The sequence below is a fragment of the Salvia hispanica genome, chromosome 6 (genome assembly GCF_023119035.1).
Source record: "Salvia hispanica cultivar TCC Black 2014 chromosome 6, UniMelb_Shisp_WGS_1.0, whole genome shotgun sequence".
Lineage (NCBI taxonomy): Eukaryota > Viridiplantae > Streptophyta > Magnoliopsida > Lamiales > Lamiaceae > Salvia > Salvia hispanica.
Window position 1 is genome coordinate 41,751,950 of NC_062970.1, and position 19,931 is coordinate 41,771,880.

Genomic DNA, 19,931 nt, shown 5'->3' on the forward strand with positions numbered 1-19,931 from the left:
CGAGGGTAGCTAGAGACGTGGCAGGAGGGCATCATTGTGGACGCTATTATTGTGAAATTATTGTCTCCGTTCCTTGTTAAATGAGTCGCTTCTTTTCAGCACGAGGATTAATAAAGAAATGTTTAATTAGTAACTTCACAAATAGATTATGCCTCGACTAACAAAGAACAAATATAGTAATAACATTTGTATTTAACTATTTTTTTTAACTTTCCATTTATTTATTTATTTTATTAAAGCCCGTCCTGTGAAAACATATGCTCCCTCCGTTCCATAGTAATAGAAGCGTTTTTCTAGCCCGCAGGGGCTTAGCGCAGTTGGTTCCGGGGGAGCAGATATTGCTACAAGAAGCGTTTTTCTATTTCCGTCCGTTCCATAATAATAGAGTCATTTCCCTTTTTAGTAAAAGTCAACACATTTTTCCACACCTACTTTACTCTCTCTTACTTTTTTCTATCTTCATCTCTCTACCTTTTTCATTTTCCACTTTATTCTCTCTTTACTATGGAATGGAAGGAGTATAATAAATCATGGACGCATGCATGGATTAGTACTATTATGTTAGCCATTTATTTATAACTTTGTTTTGAAGTTGGAAATAGATGAGGATTGAATATCTGCGATACCAATAATTAATTCTATAAACAATGACTTAATTATATTGAGATACATTTTTATTGTTTTCAGAATTTTTGCACATTTTATATTTCACCTTAGAGCATCCGCAGCGGTGCTCAACGCACCGCTCGTCCGTCCGTGCCGCTGAGCACCAAGCCGTCCGTCCGCCAATGGAGCTTGTCCGTCCGTGCCAGCGGCACGGCGCTGATCTTAGCTAAGAGCACGTCCGTGTCGTTGAGCACAATTACGTGGCAATTGCTGATTGGCCAACGGCTATGCCGTTGGCAATTTCATTTTTTTTTTTTTTAAATTCGAAATTTATTTTAAAAAATGTTTTTAAATAAAAAAAATATATTTTCCCACTTCCCAAAAAAAATATATCCGTTTTCTACCCACTTATAATTAATTTTACAATTTTTTTTTCCCCAAAATTCACATTTTCATCTATAAATACCCCCACTCCAACACAAAAAAAATCACATTCTCATCTATTATCTATACTATCATCATCTACATTCTCTCATCTTTTTCCTCCTACTCTATCATCTAAATTCCCACCACATTACACAATGTCCGGCTCCGGCGATCACCCCTCCGGCAATCGCGGTTGGAACCACGATTGGTTCGACTCCGAGGCCGGATATAGTCCGGAAACCCAATTTACGGCCCCTCCTCAAACCCAAGGTTCGCAAGCTCCGGGTGGCTACCGTCCTTACCCGGTGCACGACCTAAACGCCCCCGGGTTCGGGTGGGCACCCGAACCCGGATCGGGAAGGAGCAGCAGCTCTACTCCTACTCCTACTTCCGGGTCCTACTCCTCCTGTTCGTGGCACCCACACCCCGTACACTCCGGGTGAGATGATGGCGATGTTCAAAGCCTACTTGGTAGTCTCCGAAGATCCGGACGTCGGCACGAACCAAACCGGGGAAACTTATTGGTGGCGCATCACTCGCCTCTACAATGAAACCCGGCCGGAGGGAACCATATATCGCAATGATAGTATGGTTCGCAATTGCATCTACAGATGCAACGAGGCAATCGGGAAGTTCCAGGGGATTTACCTCCAGGAAGAGCGGTCGGCGGGGAGCGGCACGAACGAGCTCGACATCATCACCGCCGCCTTGGCGGCATACCAAAAGGAGGAGTACAAACCGTTCAAGTACCTCGATTGTTGGCAGGAGGGGCGCCAACATCCGAAGTATAGGGGCGGCATAGCAGCATCCTCCTCCAGCTCCTCCAGCAAACGGTCGAGGTCGGTAGCTCTATCCTCCTCCGATGATGTGGCTACCCAGCTTGCCGGAACTAACTTGGGTAGCCCCGACGCTGGCCCGAGCGGTTCCCGCCGGCCGGTCGGAAGGAAGAAGGCGACGACCACCCGCGCCGCGCCCCGACTCCATCCGCCGCCGCCCCCGCTCCCTTTGTGCCTCCTCCACCCCCGACCAACTCGTTGTGGGCCATATTGAGTCAACTTCATATGACCGATACGTCTCACATGACTCCGGAACAACTTGCAACACACGAGCAATTGATCCGGGGTCTCAAGAGGCAATTGGGGTTAGAAGAATAGTCTTCCACGTTTGTAATTTTTAATTTGTAGGATTTTAATTATGTATTTTTTATTTTAATTATGTATTTTTATTTTTAGTATTTTAATTATGTAATTTGTATTTTTTAGGATTTTAATTATGTAATTTTTATTTTATAATGTATTTTTATAATGTAGAAATGTATTTAATAATTGGAGTATTTAAATTGAATAATAGAATGGTGGGACCCTTGAGCTTGTCCTTAGCTAAGAGCACGGATGTGGGTGTTGTGCTCTTAGCTAAGGACAAGGAATAAAAGTGGGTCCGGGCCCACCTCCGTGCTCTTAGCTAAGAGCACGGATGGGGATGCTCTTAAATGCTACTCCATTTAGTACATACGAGTAGTATATAGGTCATTTATTCTCCATGGTCACTGACTTTATTCAAGATTCTCCCCCTTCTTTTCTCTTTTTCATTTTTAAAATTTCTTACTATTAGAACATCTTCAATGGAACGGATGTCCCGTCGCCCTTCCCGACGGACTTCCCAAAAACACCTCCTGCCACGTCATAAGAATCTCTCACAACACTGCCACGTCATAAGGACATCCCACTGCACAGTGGCAGACGTCCCCAAGGACATCCCGACGGACTTCCACAATAATAAAAATTCACAATTCACCAAATTAAACAATTTATGGAATTAAAAAATTTACGGAATTAAAATTTAGACACGAATACAGGGAAAATGCAACGATTTTATTTTTTTTAAAAAAGCATACATATGCTTTGAATCTATATGTTTTTGTTTTAGGCCTTCATTTTCAACGATAATACATGCGTTAGAGTGTTTAAAAAATAATAAAAAAATATATCGGGACGTTCGCCGGCGACGTCCGTCGGTATGCCATAATAGCGGACGTCTGTCTGCCCTCGCAACGGACGTCCCGGGAATGCCGCAGATCTCCCGTGTCCGCATCCCCCCCCCCTAATGGCGGATGTCCCGCGCGGACTTCCCGCACGGCGGTCCGACGTCTGCCAGGACATCCTCCATTGGAAATACTCTTATACCTTATTCGTAGAGGCATTATGAAAGAATAGATTTAATTTTATATACTATTAAACGAAAAGGAAAGACAATAAAAGAAAAATAAATAAATAAAATAAATAAATAAATAAATAATAATAATAATAATAATAATAATAATAATAATAATAATAATAATAATAATAATAATAATAATAATAATAATAATAATAATAATAATAATAATAATAATGAAACCTACATAATAACAATTTTAATAGGACATAAAAAAGAAATATATCACTTGAAATTAAAAGAAAAAGCATAATACGTCATTCGCTTCAAGCTACTTGCATCATAGACTCCTAGTATTTCATTTCAGATCATCCCAAATTATTAATATCATTTTCGTTTGTATTAAAAACTTTTTTTCTTTCATGTTATCATTTCTATTATATTGTTATTATATTTTACATTTTCGATCTAATTAATTTTTAAACGTTAATTCCTTAATTTCGATACCTAATGAAAATGATGCAAGTATGCATTTTTATATAGCTTTGATTTGCAGAAAAAGTGCAGACCGTATAATCTACCTAACCTCCTTGAGCATCAACGGTTGGAATTAAGCCTACATTTAACGGAACATCTGTTTCCCTAAGATTGCCTACACTATAATAAGTAAGTTTGATGGGGACATCAATATTGAATTTTTTGTAGTTTATTAAGAATGAATTTTTATTTTTGAAGTTGCGTCCTCCCATTTTAATGGCTTCCAACAATCTACATATATATTTAAGCGTGAATTACATAAGACGCCCATAATTTTTTGGAATTTGCACTTTTTTAATCTTTGAATATTAAAAATATTTTAAGTGATCTCTTAGTTTTAATGTTCACATTTTTATCATTTTTTACAAATATTTTCAGATTTTATTTTTCATATTTTCATAATCCCATTAATCATAATCCTGATAAGTGATTGGGAAGACAGTGACCCTAATAAAAATGGAGAACAACCAACGAATTTATGGGATGAATTTATGGGATGACAATGAGAAGGAACTAAGTCAATATGAGAGCATGTTAATTATACAAATCAATTGCTCAGAGTGCCAGAGTGGTGCAAGAGTGGATGCCACTCTAAAACATGGGCGGACACACTTGAAGATGGAAGGAATTGGGTCATCCACGATGGAGCGGACTATAGTATGCCCCATAGCCTCTGGAGGGTGGAAAATAGAAAATAAACAAGAAAAATATGTAGAAATCATAGTATGTGTTATAGCTTGGGTGCCGGAATGGCAGACTATAGCCTCTGGACATTAGTCCGGACAATACATAGGGCGGGTGTACGCGGCGAGGCTTAGGGGCTGCCATCCGCAATGACGGACTATCTAGACTATGAATAGTCTGTAGCTCTTAAGCCTTTACCAAAAAAATTATTTTTTGGTGGACGAAGGTAGTATTATTTTTTTTCTATTTCTAAAATTTTTGAACTTTTGAAAAACTATGTTTAGCCCTTACCGAATAATGTTATTGGAGACTAAAATGTTAAAAATTGAAGAATAAAAATGGGCTGGTTCTAAGATTTTGAAGTTACAGAGGAAAGCGACAATGGCTTCCGCTTCTTGAAGAAGAAGATGATAAAAGCAAAAAGTCATGAAATCAAATGACTTTTTCAATAATACTACATCAAAGTTTAAAGATATTCTATAGATGATCGTCTCGTAGTAATTCAAAAGAGACGAAATTAAAAATCGCCTCAAAACAATGTACAACGTATAATTGTAGTACTAAATTTCGTACAAAACAACATAAATAAGTTCATACTTCATAGCTTCCGACTAACTCACATCATATTACTCAGAGCAATAAAGCAATCTAGTTCAAATCATACATGATTATTCTAATAGACCTTTTATTTATGGCTGAAAACAAATGATCAGCCGCCTCAAACACACACCAAATGCGAAATAACACACACCAGATGAGAAACTGGACACATAAATTAGGGATATGCCTCAATGACTGATTCAATAGTCTTGATATTTTTGACAGTATGGCTGCTGAATCCAGCCTCATCAAGAAGACGAACGAATTCCTTGTGAGTCCTCTCCTTCCCCTGCACGGTCGACGCCATCATAATCATGTCCAGCGACACCCGCGCGCCGTAGTACTCGTCTTCGCCACCGTCTTCCTCAACTACCGCGTCGATGATGATCACCTTCCCGTGGTCCGGAATCGCCTCCTTGCATTTCTTCAATATCTCCACGCACGCGTTGTCGCTCAGTCGTGTAGCACCCACTGTCAAACAAACCCTAGTTAATATTTGCGGTCATATATGTTATTCCACACTTTCGTACGAAACTAATGTGTAATTCGTATCAATCGTCACCCTTTCATGTGACACAAATATAGAGTTAGTATTTCAAAAATAAAGAATTTGGAAATGACACTGAGTACCATAAAAATGGGTGTATAAATCATTAAAATTTCGTAACGAAGAAAGAAAGATAAATAACCAAGTTACCATGAGCATAAAAATATACTTCCCTTTGGTAATTTCTAAAGTAAGACGGAAAGAAAAAATTGGAGAGAAACTTTTCATAACTAGAAATTTGACATCTACCACTCCCTCACTCCCTCCCTGTGTCCATGAAATATTATTCGTTTTCCAATTTTGAGCGGTTAACAAAATATTGTACACATTTATTTTTTTTCCATTTTAAGCAAATGGGCCCATACTCAATTACGTCGTTACGCACATGTTCCATTTTGAAACTAACTCACACTTCAGTAACTTTTTCCACTCAATTTTGTCCGCGTTTCGTAAAACCCATGCTGATCAAATTAATTTCCACTCAATCTTGTGAAAAGAGATGGACATAGGAGTACTAAGATAAATAAGTTACCATGAGCATGATTGCATCCGCTTTTGGGACGCTCTCAAACATGCTCCCACCAACAAACTCAACCCCATCGAGCGGGGGCGCTTTAGCGACGACCTCAGGCAGGTCGAAGCAGAGCCCCCACACGGTGGGGAAGTCCTTGATAAGGCAAGCGAGGGCCATGCCATGGCGGCCCCCAACGTCCACCACAGACCGGATCCCTCTGAAGAGATCCGGGTGGTGGGCCACGATCTTCGAGGTCGTGACCCTGGAGTGGGCCTCCATGGCATCGGTGAACACCTTTTCATGGTTCCCGTAGGCCGGGTCGGTCCACGTGTCCTCCCCGTCGGCAGGCTTGACGTCGGGGCGCTTGCCCGTGCGAAGGACCTGCGGGGTGACGCCGGAGAGCGTCGGCGGCGGCGGGCCGTGCAGCATCATGAAGGCCGACATGTTGCCCGTGGCGAAGAGGCGGGAGAGGGCGTTGTCGGAGTAGTGGTCGTCGGAGGTCTTGTGGAAGATGCCGTGGTGGATGAGGAAGCGCATGATGCGGCGGAGGTGGTCGGCGGGGATGCCCAGGGCGGCGGAGAGGGAGGAGAGGGAGATGGAGCCGCCATGTTTGGCGACGACGTCTTGAATCTGGAGCTCGACGGAGGTCTTCACGACCGTGCCGGTGATGAAACCGAAGGCGAACTTCCAGATGTCGGCTTCAGCTTGTTGGGAATCGTCCATCACCATTTCCGCGCCTTTTCTTTTCCTTATTCGGTTAAGAGTGAAGTGAGGGTGAGAGGGAGTGTGATGCATGAATTAAATATAGTGGGTTGGATGGGATAATGAATTTATTAATACATTTTAATTTAAATTGCTTCTATGAATATTATTCCAATACTTCTCGAAATATTAAAATCATTTCTTTTGGCACAAAAATTTATGATGTGTTGTTTAGTGGTGTAAATGGAGTTGGTAATAAAGTAATACTCCCTTGGTTCCATAGTAATGGAGGCGTTTCTTTTTGACACGGAGATTAAAAAATATTGTGTAAGGTGAGTTAAGTAAAGGGAGAATAAGGTGGAAAATGAAAAAGATAGAGAGATGAAGAGAGAAAAAAGTAGGAGAGAGTAAAGTAAGTGTGAAAAAATGTATTGACTTTTACTAAAAAGGAAAATGACTCTATTACTATGGAACGTACCAAAATGGCAAAATGACTTATTACTATGGAACGGAGGGAGTAGATTACCATAAATAGAAATGGCTCAAGTTTGTTGGGACACCCCAAAATGGTATACGAGTCTAATATCTTGGGACGGGGGGAGTACTATTTGTTTTATAATAAAATATGAGTGGAACAAGTTGGTGGAATGTAGGGGTCTACTTACCATTTATGGTAAAAATGAAATAAGACTCTTATTATGGGACGGACCGAAATGGCAAAATAGAACTCTTATTTTAGGACAGGTGGAGTAATATTTTGAAAATATGCTTATAATTTTTTCTACAGCATTCTAAAATTTATAAATAATTTGAATATAACACTGAAAATTTACTTTATATGGAATAATTACTAAAAAAATACTTTAGTTTATCAAAATTAAAAAATAATTAAATTTTAAAGTTTAGATTGAACGAAGCTAGTAGTCTAATGTAGCAGAAAAAATTCAAAAGAAAATAATTAAAGAAAGATAATTTTAAAAGCAATTGAATATGCCTCACCTATCTTCTACAGAGGAAATTTCGAGACATGCTTTATTGAGCTACAGAAAAAGGATAGGTGATAGCGAGAAAAAAGTGAAACATTGGATATGAATTTACTGTACTGAAGGTGAAGGGATAATAAATGTGTAAGGTTCACATTTCATTTTTCTTTTCACAAAACGACTTACTATTATAAATTAGATAATTTTTTATAGTAAAAAAAAATAACATTTTATATATCTTATATTTTATCTCCTCCCTACTTTTTCTCTTTTTTGATTTTTTCTTTTCTCACTCCTATTTTATTTCATCTTCAATTATGTACTACTCCCTCCGTCCCGCTTTAGTAGTCTCATTAATTTTTCTGCCATCTTTTTGTAAAAATGATAAAAAATAGTTAAAGTGGAGAAATGGTAAAATAAAAAAGACAATAATGTAGATAAGACCATTCTCTATATTATTCTCTCTCTCAATTTATCATTTCTCCTTTTTAACTATTTTTTATTATTTTTACAAAAACATGGCAGAAAAGTCAATGGGACTGCTAAAGTGGGACGAAGGGAATATTAAACAACTACCTAAAGACCTATGTCCAAAAAAAAATTTGTCATATACGATGAGAGGAAGTCCTACTTAAAAATAAATCATTAATTTTTACTAATTTTATATAAGTGGTCTCACTCCAACTATCTCATTTAATTAGTATATTATTTAATATATAAAACTATAATTTGTATTCAATTAACTTTTTATATTTATTTTTTTATATTATAAAATTAATATATAAAATATAGTAATTTATATTCCGTTAATTTTTTTAATACATTTTTTTATCTTTTTAAAAACTAATATCAAGTCAAAATAAAATATTTAACAGCGGGCGATGAAGCACAATTTGAGTGATAGGTTTAGTGTTTAGTTACATAAAGAGTTTCAAATATAATTTAAGTGTTAATGTATATGGATGAAGAATTCTGATGGAAACTACTACATAAATCATTATTAAAATATGGAGTAAAATATAAACTATTCTATATGATCATTTTTTATAAGCACATATATTAAGGTAACTACTGCCCCATAAATTTAGGATATAAAAGAAATAAAAATATGAAAATAAAATTTTGATAGAGAAAAAGGAGAAAAAAAAATGTGGAGAAATGGTTTGAATAAAAGAGTGTGACATATAAAATATGAAAAAATAAGTAAAAAATATTATTTTTTGTGCAGCCCAACGGGCAAGCCCGATTTCTAATCGAGTTGTAGTTTTTCAACCCTAACTCTCTAACTTTTGCATGCTAACCGGGCCAGCCCATCAGGTCATTGTATACACTATACAATCAATGCAGTTTGTTGAAATTTTTGGTGAAATATCAAGAGTATTATGAGAATAAAGAATGAAATTAAGATAACCAAATGCATGCAGAAGTAAAAACAGGGAAAACCAGCCCCAGGCACATTATATACAAGTTGAATCAGTCTGGACTCTAATACATACAGACATACATAAACATAAACATAAACACAAACACAAAAACATAAACATAGATTCAAAACATCACAAGATTCATAGAATGATGATCTTCTGCTTGCTTCAGGCCTCCCGGCTCCTACTGTCTTCGCTATCAGCTGCACTACTGATACAAAAGCGAATTCAACGGATTAACTTGTTGTCGTGGCTTGGAAATCTAAGCAACAGAATTACCAGATCATACATATAACATCAAAAGAGTAGTCCAAGTAGAAAATCATTCTATTTCTTGTGATATAAAATGAACAATTGAACATAAACATAACACTGATGATGCTAGTTGTAGATTTCTTCCCCTCCCTCAAAATGAATGGCCATTCCAAATGATTATGCAAAATTTAATGTGGCAATGAACAGTCTTAGCTAAACAACTTTTAACATACATAGAGCAACAAAAATGGCAATACCAGATGCATATATCACCAGAATATGGCAGGAAACACACTGATATCAGAAGGAGTCATAACCAAGCTGTAATATTCAAATAACTCGATTTACCTAGGTCACAAAAAAGCTGATCAGCACCTTTGGGATTAAGCTGCACTAGTGACATATAGCGAGCTTTCCATTCCATTCATCGGCCACTCCATAATCCAGACTCAGTTCCCTCATCGGAGGTATATTCTCCATAGCAAACAGCATCAGATGAGGAAACGACACGTTGTTATGATCATACAGCACATGCTGCACGAAAACATTTGGACTTGAACTGTTGCTCATGTAGCAAGCTACATTCCTCATCCTCGACACATCCATAGCAAAATCCAAAGGAGGGCCCGATGGATACGAGGGGCAAACATAGTCTGAGAAGATTTGAGACAAGTCACCCCATTCTTTCCACCTGTGACCAAACCGTCCCGGATAAACTAAACAATCACCATTCATTGTGAACAACCGCGCCTGCTCATGGGTAAGAACAACTCCAGTGTACTCACAAATGAACGATCCAGCTTGGATCAAGTCTAGCGACCTCACTCCCCATCCAGTCTCCCGAGACCTAAACACCTCAAGCCGGTTCCTCACGCCCTTTTGGCTGACACGATTCCGACAAGTGGGAGGGCAGCGACAATGCGGCCCACACTCAAAAATCAAAGGCTTCCCCCTCAAAAGAATCCCGTGTGAGTTATACGCAATCTCACCCCCGTTTTTCATCGCACAGAAACAGCCATATCGACATCCATCAACACACTCACACCCACCACTACCTCCTACACTGTAAACATAAGGAGGGAAAACAGTTGTGACAAGATACTCAAAATAAACAGGACTATGATCACCATCAACATCATTGTAGAAATACACAGGAAAATTCTCCTTCTTCTTAGACAAATCAAGAGTCACATAGCCTTGCGGCCGAACCTCCAACGGCCGAGTCCTCAAACTCTCGGCAAACTTCATCACAACACTCCCCATATCCGGTTGATTCTCAATCCGAACTAGCTTAAATTTAAACACTCCAAACCCCGCCTTCCCCACATCGAACCAGGTATCGACTATCCTATACAATCCATCGTAAACATAAACCTTACCACTAGCACTACCTCCATATCTAAAACCACGAATAACCCTAACCTCAATACCATAATTCATGCTCCTCTCCATCGCCAAATTCCCCGATTCCAGCTTCTGATGCACCACCTGCTTATGAAGATTCTTATCCTGCCCACCGTGGCCAGTGTAAACCAACACATCCCCTGAATCCTCATCATCCTCGTATCCTCCCGATACGATCACGCTCGTTGCAATCGGCTCCCCATTCGAGCTATGAGCCGCCGGAACATAATCAATCCCCGCCTGCGGCTGACCGTGCAATCCAACAACGCACATTTCCATCCTGAAAAAGAAAACATCCCCAATTGAAATGCCAGGTATATCCCCAACAACCCTCTTATCGCGATTCATCCACAAACCGCTCTGCCGCATCAGCGCCGACGCCTTCAGGTCGCCGCGCGGCTTCCGATTATTAACCGTGGGATCGAAGTTCTTCTCCTCCTCCGACACGGCGAACACGCTCAGCGAGTCAAACAGCATCCTTGCCCGGCGGATTAGGTCGCGGAAGTAGCTCTGGTCGTTTGGCTTCAGATCAGTCACGCGGACGAGCTCGGAGGAGCGCGTGGGGTACTTTTTGCTGCCGCCGGGAGCCTCGGGAACGACGACGACGTCGGAGGCCTGCGTTTGCGGGTCGGGTACGAGGACTATCGCGCGCGAATCCGGGTGGGAGTCGGGTAGTGCGGAGGCGGCTCCTTCGGTCTGGTTGAAAGCCCTGCGGAAGAGCTCCGAAATGCGGTTGAATTCGGAGTACACGTCGGCAGAGGGCGGCGGGGAGGCCGCCGGGGGTTGGAATTGCGGCGGATTTTCATCTACTGGCTCGGATTTGGGGGTAACGAGGGTTAAATTGGTGGGAGGTTCTGCATTTGGAAATGGGGAGTTTGAATTTGAACTCATTTCCGAGCTGCTTGTTTGAATTGAAGATCTAACTCTTTAAGTTCTAATTCAGTTTTCTTCTCAATGGGCTTTATTTCAATGAATTTAGGGGTTTATATACTTCATTCGTCTCATTCTTTTGGTCACGAAAATTAAGAAATATTTCCTTAAATACGGAATTAGTAATAAATATTTAATGTGAGTTAAGTGGAAAGAGAATAAAGTATGAAAATATACACCAAAGAAAATAATGGGCATTTAATGGGATGATTTTGACATAAAGAAAAGTGACTCGTCTAAAAAGAAACGGCCGAAAGATGAGTGTGAATCAGTTATGTTGAAACGGAAAAAGTATTATATACTAGAAAGTTATTCGCAGAAACAATAAATTAAATAAGAATATTATTACTTTTAAGGGTAAAAGGTAAGATGAGTATCTATCATATTGAGTGCGAAGAGTCACGTGAATACAATACAACAATGCACATATATACATATATATATATATATATATATATATATATATATTCTACTTCTTCTAATTCTTTCGAAGGATCTAGAATATGTTATTCAATCTATTTTTATTGATATATATTTAGTCATGTGTTTTTCATAGATGATTACGATTTGATATGATTTTTAAGTCATAGTAGTATGTTTTCCACAGAAAGTTAGGATTTGATATGATTTTATTTTATTTAATTTTATGATACACTCTTTGTCAAAAAATGAAAAGTGTCTTTAAATTATAAACACTATTACATCCGTATTTTCCTTTTCTATCTTATGCTTGACCTACTTTTTCTCATTCTCTTTCGTACTTTGTGGACGCAATAAATTAAATAAGAATTTATTACTTTTACAGGAAAAAGGTAAGATGAGTATCTGTCATATTGAGTACAAAGAGTCACGTGAATACAAGACAACAATGCATATATATATTCGATTTCATCTAATTATCTCGAAGGATCTAGAGTATGATATTAAATCTATTATTATTGAAATATATTTAGTCATATGTTTTTCATAGATGATTAATATTTGATTGGATTTTCAGTCATAGTAGTGTGTTTTTAAAAAAAAATAGGATTTGATATGATTTGATTTGATTTAATTTTATGTCTTTGTCCAAAAATGAAAAGTTTATTTCAAATTATAAAAACTATTACATCCGTATTTCCCTTTTCTATCTTATGCTTGACCTACTTTTTCTCATTCTCTTTCCTACTTCGTGGAAGCAATAAATTAAATAAGAATTTATTACTTTTACAAGAAAAAGGTAAGATGAGTATCTGTCATGTTGAGTGCAAAGGGTCACATGAATACAAGACAACAATGCATATATATATTCGACTTCATCTAATTATCTCGAAGGATCTAGGATATGTTATTAAATCTATTTTATTGAAATATATTTAGTCATATGTTTTTCGTAGATGATTACGATTTGATATGATTTTTAAGTCATGGTAGTATGTTTTTCACAAAAAAAATTAGGATTTGATATGATTTTATTTGATTTAATTTTATGTCTTTGTCCAAAAATGAAAAGTTTCTTTCAAATTATAAAAACTATTACATCCGTATTTCCCTTTTCTATCTTATGCTTGACCTACTTTTTCTCATTCTCTTTCGTACTTCGTGGACGCAATAAATTAAATAAGAATTTATTACTTTTACGGGAAAAAGGTAAAATGAATATCTGTCATATTGAGTGCAAAGAGTCACGTGAATACAAGACGTCAATGCAATACATTCGACTTCATCTAAATATCTCGAAAAATCTAGAATATGTTAATCAATCTATTTTTATTGAAATATATTTAGTCATATATTTTTCATAGATGATTACGATTTGATATGATTTTAAGTCATAGTAGTATGTTTTTCATAAAAAGTTAGGATTTGATATGATTTGATTTGATTTGTTTAATTTTATGATACTCTCTGTGTCTAAAAATGAAAAGTTTCTTTCAAATTATCAACACTATTACACTATTATATCTGTATTTCCTTTTTCTATCTCATACTTGACCTACTTTTTCTCATTCTCTTTCGTACTTTACCATTTTTTTCTTTTTCTCTTTTACTTAACCATTTCCTCATAAAAATATGTCGCCCACGATAGGACATATTTTTGGTGGACAGAGGAAGTGTATTTTTATATTTCCACATAAATATGTATATAGTCTTTGATTGTAATTAAGAATGAAGAAATAAAATATTTGTATCATTTTCTCTTTTACGGTCTCTACCAAAAATAAACCGATCTTCCTTTCTTGTGAAGAATCGCTTTTTGCCTTCATCCCTCTTGGAAGAGGAATAATTTTCCTTATACATGTTAAACCCTTATTAATACTTACTCAACTTTATTTTACTCAAATAATACCCGCAAGTGTATTGGGTTATCGTAGCAAATAGCAAGCAAGAGTGTATCGTATTCCACAGAGACAATTGAGTGTAAACCTAAGTACCACGAACAAATTTCAACTACTATCCAGACGATCAAGAATTTTGGTTTTGAAACTAACAACTACTAAAAGCATAAAAATTCAGATATTAAAAAAAAGCACTTAAACAAGAAAGCAATTAAGCAAGTTGTGAAAGATGATAGAGAAAGATGCAGAATTCAAGGATTTGGTGCACAACTCATAGCATAACCCAATTGAAACCGATTCACTATTTAAAGTCTCCAGAATTGTTAAATCAATCACAGTTGTAGATTAAACCCCATCCCAAGGTGAAAAATCCGTAGATTAGGTGTAATAATTGAAGTCCCCTTCTAATTCTTAGACCTAACTCCCTAACAGTTTGATTAGATTAACGATCCCACTCAGAATCTCAACTCTCCCGAGTTCTATTAAATTAAGGTGTGAATTATTCTTCTTTCAAGATTAAATATTTCATCTTCCGATTACTCTAAGAAACCTTAACACTCTCAATTGGTGATTAAGCAATTGATAGGAAAAAGCACAAGAATAATTCAAACAATTGCAAGAGCAAGATAAAAACGAAGTCAATTGGATTAAAACTATGAATCAATGCATCTTCACCAAGAATTCTACATTAAAAGCTTAGCGACTCATGTTCATGGTGGAAAACAAAGAGAAACTAAGAAAAACAATAGAAATCATTATACGGACTATAATTGGCGGAGGAATTGAAGCTTGAATCTTCAATCTTCTTCCAAGTGTGCTTCAGAGAGAGAGAGAGAGAGTTGGTGTTAGGCGGCGGTAGAGTGTGTATAGAATTAACCTAGATCTTCTCTCTTATTTCCTCCTTCTGAAAAACGCGTTTAGGCTGTGAAAAACGTCAGATTGACGGACCCGGCCGTGGAATTAATCCACTGGAAATTCACCAGGCCAAGTGAAACTTTCTAGATCCCTCCGTACTCAAAAAGTAGAAAAGTGAGAAAAATTGGTAAAGTAAAATAGATGAAAAGAAAAATGAGTAAAGTAAGAGAGGGAAAGAGAAAAAGTAGTGAAAGTAGAGTTAGTGGATTGTGGGGTCAATGTCCTAAAATAGAAAGATTCTAAAGTTTCTATTTTTAAGAAACGACCCAAATGGAAATTGTAACAGCCCGCCCTCCTAGGGTACAATAAATGCGACGGCTGCTACCCAAACGGACTCCAATGAAGTAAACATAGACTAGGGTTTCATTTAAAGAGTGTAGGCCAAATAATAAAGGAAACATCAGAGCATTTAAAACAACTACTAAACCTAGAAGTTTAAAAGAAGAAGGAAGGTATCATAAATGACGATCAAAAATATCTGAAGAGTACGACAAAAATATCCAAGGTATAAACCACAAGAAAAGGCTAGGGTGCAATTATCCCAAAGAAATTCTAAAGAGTATCAAGATTCAGCGGAAAACGACCAAGAGAAAGAATAGCTATGTATGAAGACACAACTACGCTTGAAGTTCAACATATCCATATTAATTATTTATCCTGCTCAACACCCGCCACCACTCGTCATCGTTCAACCTGCACATAAGAAAACACATGCAGGGCTGAGTATTTTGAAATACTCAGTGAGCTCATTGCCAAAACATTTTATAAGTTATGCCACCCTTACCAAGTGAACTCGAGTTTTAAGCAGTTAAAAGAGAAATATCATGAGTATCACAAAATATGTTTTCATAGACTGGCCAGTCAAAATAATCCCCCATTTTCTCATCAAAATCACAATCATTCCATGGTGCGACGAAAGTGTGGCCACACTTTTCGCCCACGAGACCGGCCGACTAGCTAGGACGGCTCCCGATCCCATTGTGTACACAGCCTGGTAGGGCTTGCGGCCCATACTCAGACCCGAATCCGTATAAGCATATCAAATATCACGTTAAAAACAAACATAGGCATGACATAACAGTTAAACCACCCTTATAACACCAAACAACATTTTGATAAAAAATATAGAGAGTTTTTAGAGTAAAGCCCACCTCGACTGCTTAGTTTTCAAGTAGTTTCGCTTTTCCGTTATCCGGCTTCGCAACCAAAGTTTCACCTTTTAATCACATAGGCACATATCACAAATTAGGTTCAATACTACTCTTACTCATGCATGTCTCAACACTTTTTTTCCTTTTCCATTGATTTATCTTATCATTACTAATTAATCAAGATCATGTTTATCACACAAGAATATTTAACCATCAAACACACTCTACACAACACAACACACACACACCACACGACACACACACACACGTCGCACACACACACGCACACACGGCACACACACACACATGAACATATTTCCACATCCCTTTTATCCCACTTTCACTCAACTAAGATGCATGAGGGTTCAAGAAGACCGATTAATCGGTTAGAAAGAAGAAAAAAAGAGTAGAAGAAGAATAAGAAGAACTCATAAACAAAATACCTTTTTAGAGAAAAACAATCGGTAGAAACAAAGTAGAGACTTGGTTCTTCAAGAATCTTGGCGTTTGACGGACCAAGTGTTTCCCCCACTCTTTCGAGTGTTGTGATGGTTTTCGTATGTAATTTGGAGTGTATCTCAAAATTTAAAACCAAACTCTTTGCTTGACACCTTTCTAGTACCACATCCAAATGTTGCAAGCACGAGTCGAAAGAGTCTCCATAGACAGTGAAATCATCCATAAAGATCTCTATACAATCTTCAATCAAATCCGAGAATATGCTCATCATGCACCGTTGGAAAGTACCGGGGGCGTTGCATAGACCAAATGGCATACGCCTATACGCATAGGTTCCAAACGGACAAGTGAACGTGGTCTTATCCTGGTCCTCCGGGTCCACATAGATTTGAAAATAACCACTGTACCCATCCAAAAAGCAGAAGTACTTCCTCCCAGCCAGTCGCTCCAGCATTTGATCGATTAATGGCAGGGGAAAATGGTCCTTCCTGGTTGCATTGTTCAGCTTCCGGTAATCTATGCACATTCGCCATCCGGTAACTAGTCTGGTGGGCACTAGCTCATTTCTCTCATTCTTAATCACCTGGATCCATGACTTCTTGGGGACCATATGGATTGGGCTAACCCATTCACTATCTGGTACTGAATATATAATGCCCAGTGAGAGAAACTTCAAGATTTCCTTCAGTATCTCTTCTCGCATGTTTGGGTTCACCTTTCTTTGGGAATCTCTATGCGCCTTGGCTCCATCCTCCAGCCTAATGTGGTGCATGCAGACATCCGGGCTTATACCTACCAGGTCCGTAAGGCTCCATCCAATAGCCTTCTTGTTTTTGCCCAGCACAGTTAGTAGTCTTGCCTCTTGCTCTTCAGTCAGCCCGCTATTGATGATTACAGGGAATGAGTCTTCCTCCCCTAGGTAGGCATACTTAAGATTCGCTGGCAACTTTTTCAACTCCACTTGCGGGGGCAGTGTGTCTGTAGGTAAAGGGTTCTTCTTTGAATCCTCCTCTTGCTCTTGTTCAGCATCTGATTTTTCCTCCATCCGGGCCGGCACAACGGCCCCTACGGATCCTGCTAGTTCTGACTTCTGACAGAATTCCATAATTGCTTCTTCGATCTCTTCGTCAGTCAACCCCCGGCTACTGATCAGATCACACCATGCAGCTGCTTCCACATCAACCTGGGCATACACATCCAAGGCATGGAGCTTTTCCTGCAATAATTCGGTCTCAAGAAATTCTTGGACTAAGGGGTCAATTACATCAACATAACATAGATTTTCAGAATCTATTGGTTTTTTCATGGCTTCATTGATGTCAAAGACAAATTTCTCACCATTAAAGTCAATGCATATTGTCCCCTCGGCCATATCCACAATTGTTTTAGCCGTTCTTAAAAATGGTCTTCCTAACAATATCCCGCTAGACTCCCTAGCTTCTGGTTCACTCATTTTAATGACATAAAAATCAGCGGGATAAGTAAAGTTCTGTATCCTGACCAATACATTTTCTAACACACCCTCAGGATTGATACATGACCTATCAGCCAGTTGGATCAACACCCTAGTATTCGACAATTTTACCCCTTTTAACCGATTATAAATGGATAACGGCATAACATTGATAGATGCTCCTAGATCACACATTGCATGCTCGATTTTCACATCCCCAATTGTTATGGGTAGGGTAAACATACCTGGGTCGGCTCTCTTGGGTGGTAGCTTCTCCTGTACAATGGCTGATGCTATTCCTTCCACCATGATTTTTCCATCCTCCTGGGCCTTCCCGGCTATGAACTCCTTTATAAACTTCCCCAGAGGGGGCAGTCTCACGGCTTGGAGGAATGGTATGGTGACATCCAGCTTCCCAAAGATCGACATGAAATCCACAGGGTTTTCTTTCTTCCTCTTCGTCACAAACCGATATGGAAACGGTTTTTCTCCCTTAGCCTCTCCAGTCAGTCCTTGTGGAATTCCCTTTGGCTTCTCCTGGGTTTGAGGTTCCGATGTGGGCATCACTCCTCCCGGCTGCTCATTTCCAGGTTGTGTTTCTCCCTCCTTTCCTTCCACGGTAGGCTCCTCGTTTAGAAAAAACGGATCCTCCATCTGAGGCAGAGGCCTCTTGAGCTCTTCCGCTGGGATGATGTCGCTCAGCACCTCTTCTCTACTAGACTCCCCAACAGGGTTCTTGAGCTGAGGTCCATTATAGGCTGTCCCGGACCGCAGTGTAATTTTGCTCACATTTGCCTTTTCAGGTACATGGACTGTAGATGGGAGTTTCCCTGAGTTCCCTTTCATTTCGCCCACCGAGTTAGCGAGTTGGGCCAACTGCCTGTTCATCATGTCCATATTTGCCCTATGCTCCTTCTGGGCACTTTGCATTCCTTGCATTGTTTCATTACTGGACTGCAAGTCATTTTTAATGCTTTGCTACGAGGCAAGCATCTCCCCCATCATGTCCTCCATAGACCTCCTCGACCTGTTTGGGTAATGGAATTGGTTCGAGCTCTGGTGCTGGTTACACTGAGGTGGCGGGTTTGACTGGTAGCCACGAGAAATTTTGGCTGGTTTTGGTTCGGTTGGGGGTTGGGTTGATTTGGAGCCTGATTTTGGTTCTGATTCTGATTTCCATCTCCCCATCGGAAATTTTGGTGGTCCCTCCACGGTGCATCTCTTTGTTTCCCCGGAATCCAATTTCCGTTGGAATTGGAGTATCCTGCGGCATTTGCTTGCTCCACATCCAGCGAGTTGTCCGGCTGATCATATGGTAGTGCTGGGGCTTCTTGGCCTCCAGTTGGAGAAGGTGGTGGAGTGTTCTGCTTGATTGCAGTCAGCAACTCCTTCTTTAATTCCTCCATCTTCAAATCCATCCGTTCCTCCTGGTCAGTAGCCGAAGCACTTGCTACCCTTTCTCTGCTGTACCCATCTCTCGCGTTGTCGTACGTCTTCTTTGCATTCAACAGCTTACGTAACACCTTCTTGGCTTCACTTACTCTCAACTGGGTGAAATCGCCTCCAGATGATGAATTCGCCAGATCCTTGGTTTCCTTGTTCATTCCTTCATAGAAGGTGTGGTGCACCTCTATCTCCTTCATGCGATGGTTGGGGCATGACTCCAAAAGGCTCATGTACTTCTCCCAGTACTCACTCAGAGTTTCATCATATTCTTGCCTTATGCACGATATTTTCCTCTTGCCAACTCCTTTAGGATGCTCTCCATTAGGGCTGTCAGCTTCGCCATCTCTGCCCGCGATTGTCTATTCTCCTCAGCCAGCTCAGTCACTGCCCGCTCCAGTTTTCTTGCCTCAGCCTCTGTGCTTG

General features: G+C 39.0%; 1 protein-coding gene and 1 pseudogene across 4 annotated transcripts; both read right to left on the bottom strand.

The window, feature by feature from the left end:
- Positions 1-4,903: 4,903 nt before the first annotated feature.
- On the bottom strand, positions 4,904-6,839 carry LOC125197543 (annotated as a pseudogene).
- A 2,341-nt stretch (positions 6,840-9,180) lies between these two features.
- LOC125197178 (histone-lysine N-methyltransferase family member SUVH9-like) lies at positions 9,181-11,773 on the bottom strand. 4 transcript variants are annotated; one of them, XM_048095890.1, is made up of 2 exons: positions 9,808-11,773; positions 9,181-9,388 (listed from the first exon to the last, which is right to left on the bottom strand). In XM_048095890.1, exon 1 carries the CDS (start codon positions 11,725-11,727, stop codon positions 9,826-9,828), a length of 1,902 nt encoding a protein of 633 aa, XP_047951847.1. In that variant the 5' UTR covers positions 11,728-11,773; the 3' UTR covers positions 9,181-9,388; positions 9,808-9,825. The 4 variants fall into 4 exon arrangements, with proteins under 4 accessions (XP_047951847.1, XP_047951844.1, XP_047951843.1 ...); XM_048095887.1 differs by having other exon boundaries at positions 9,181-9,385; positions 9,781-11,773; XM_048095886.1 differs by having other exon boundaries at positions 9,781-11,773.
- Positions 11,774-19,931: the final 8,158 nt, after the last annotated feature.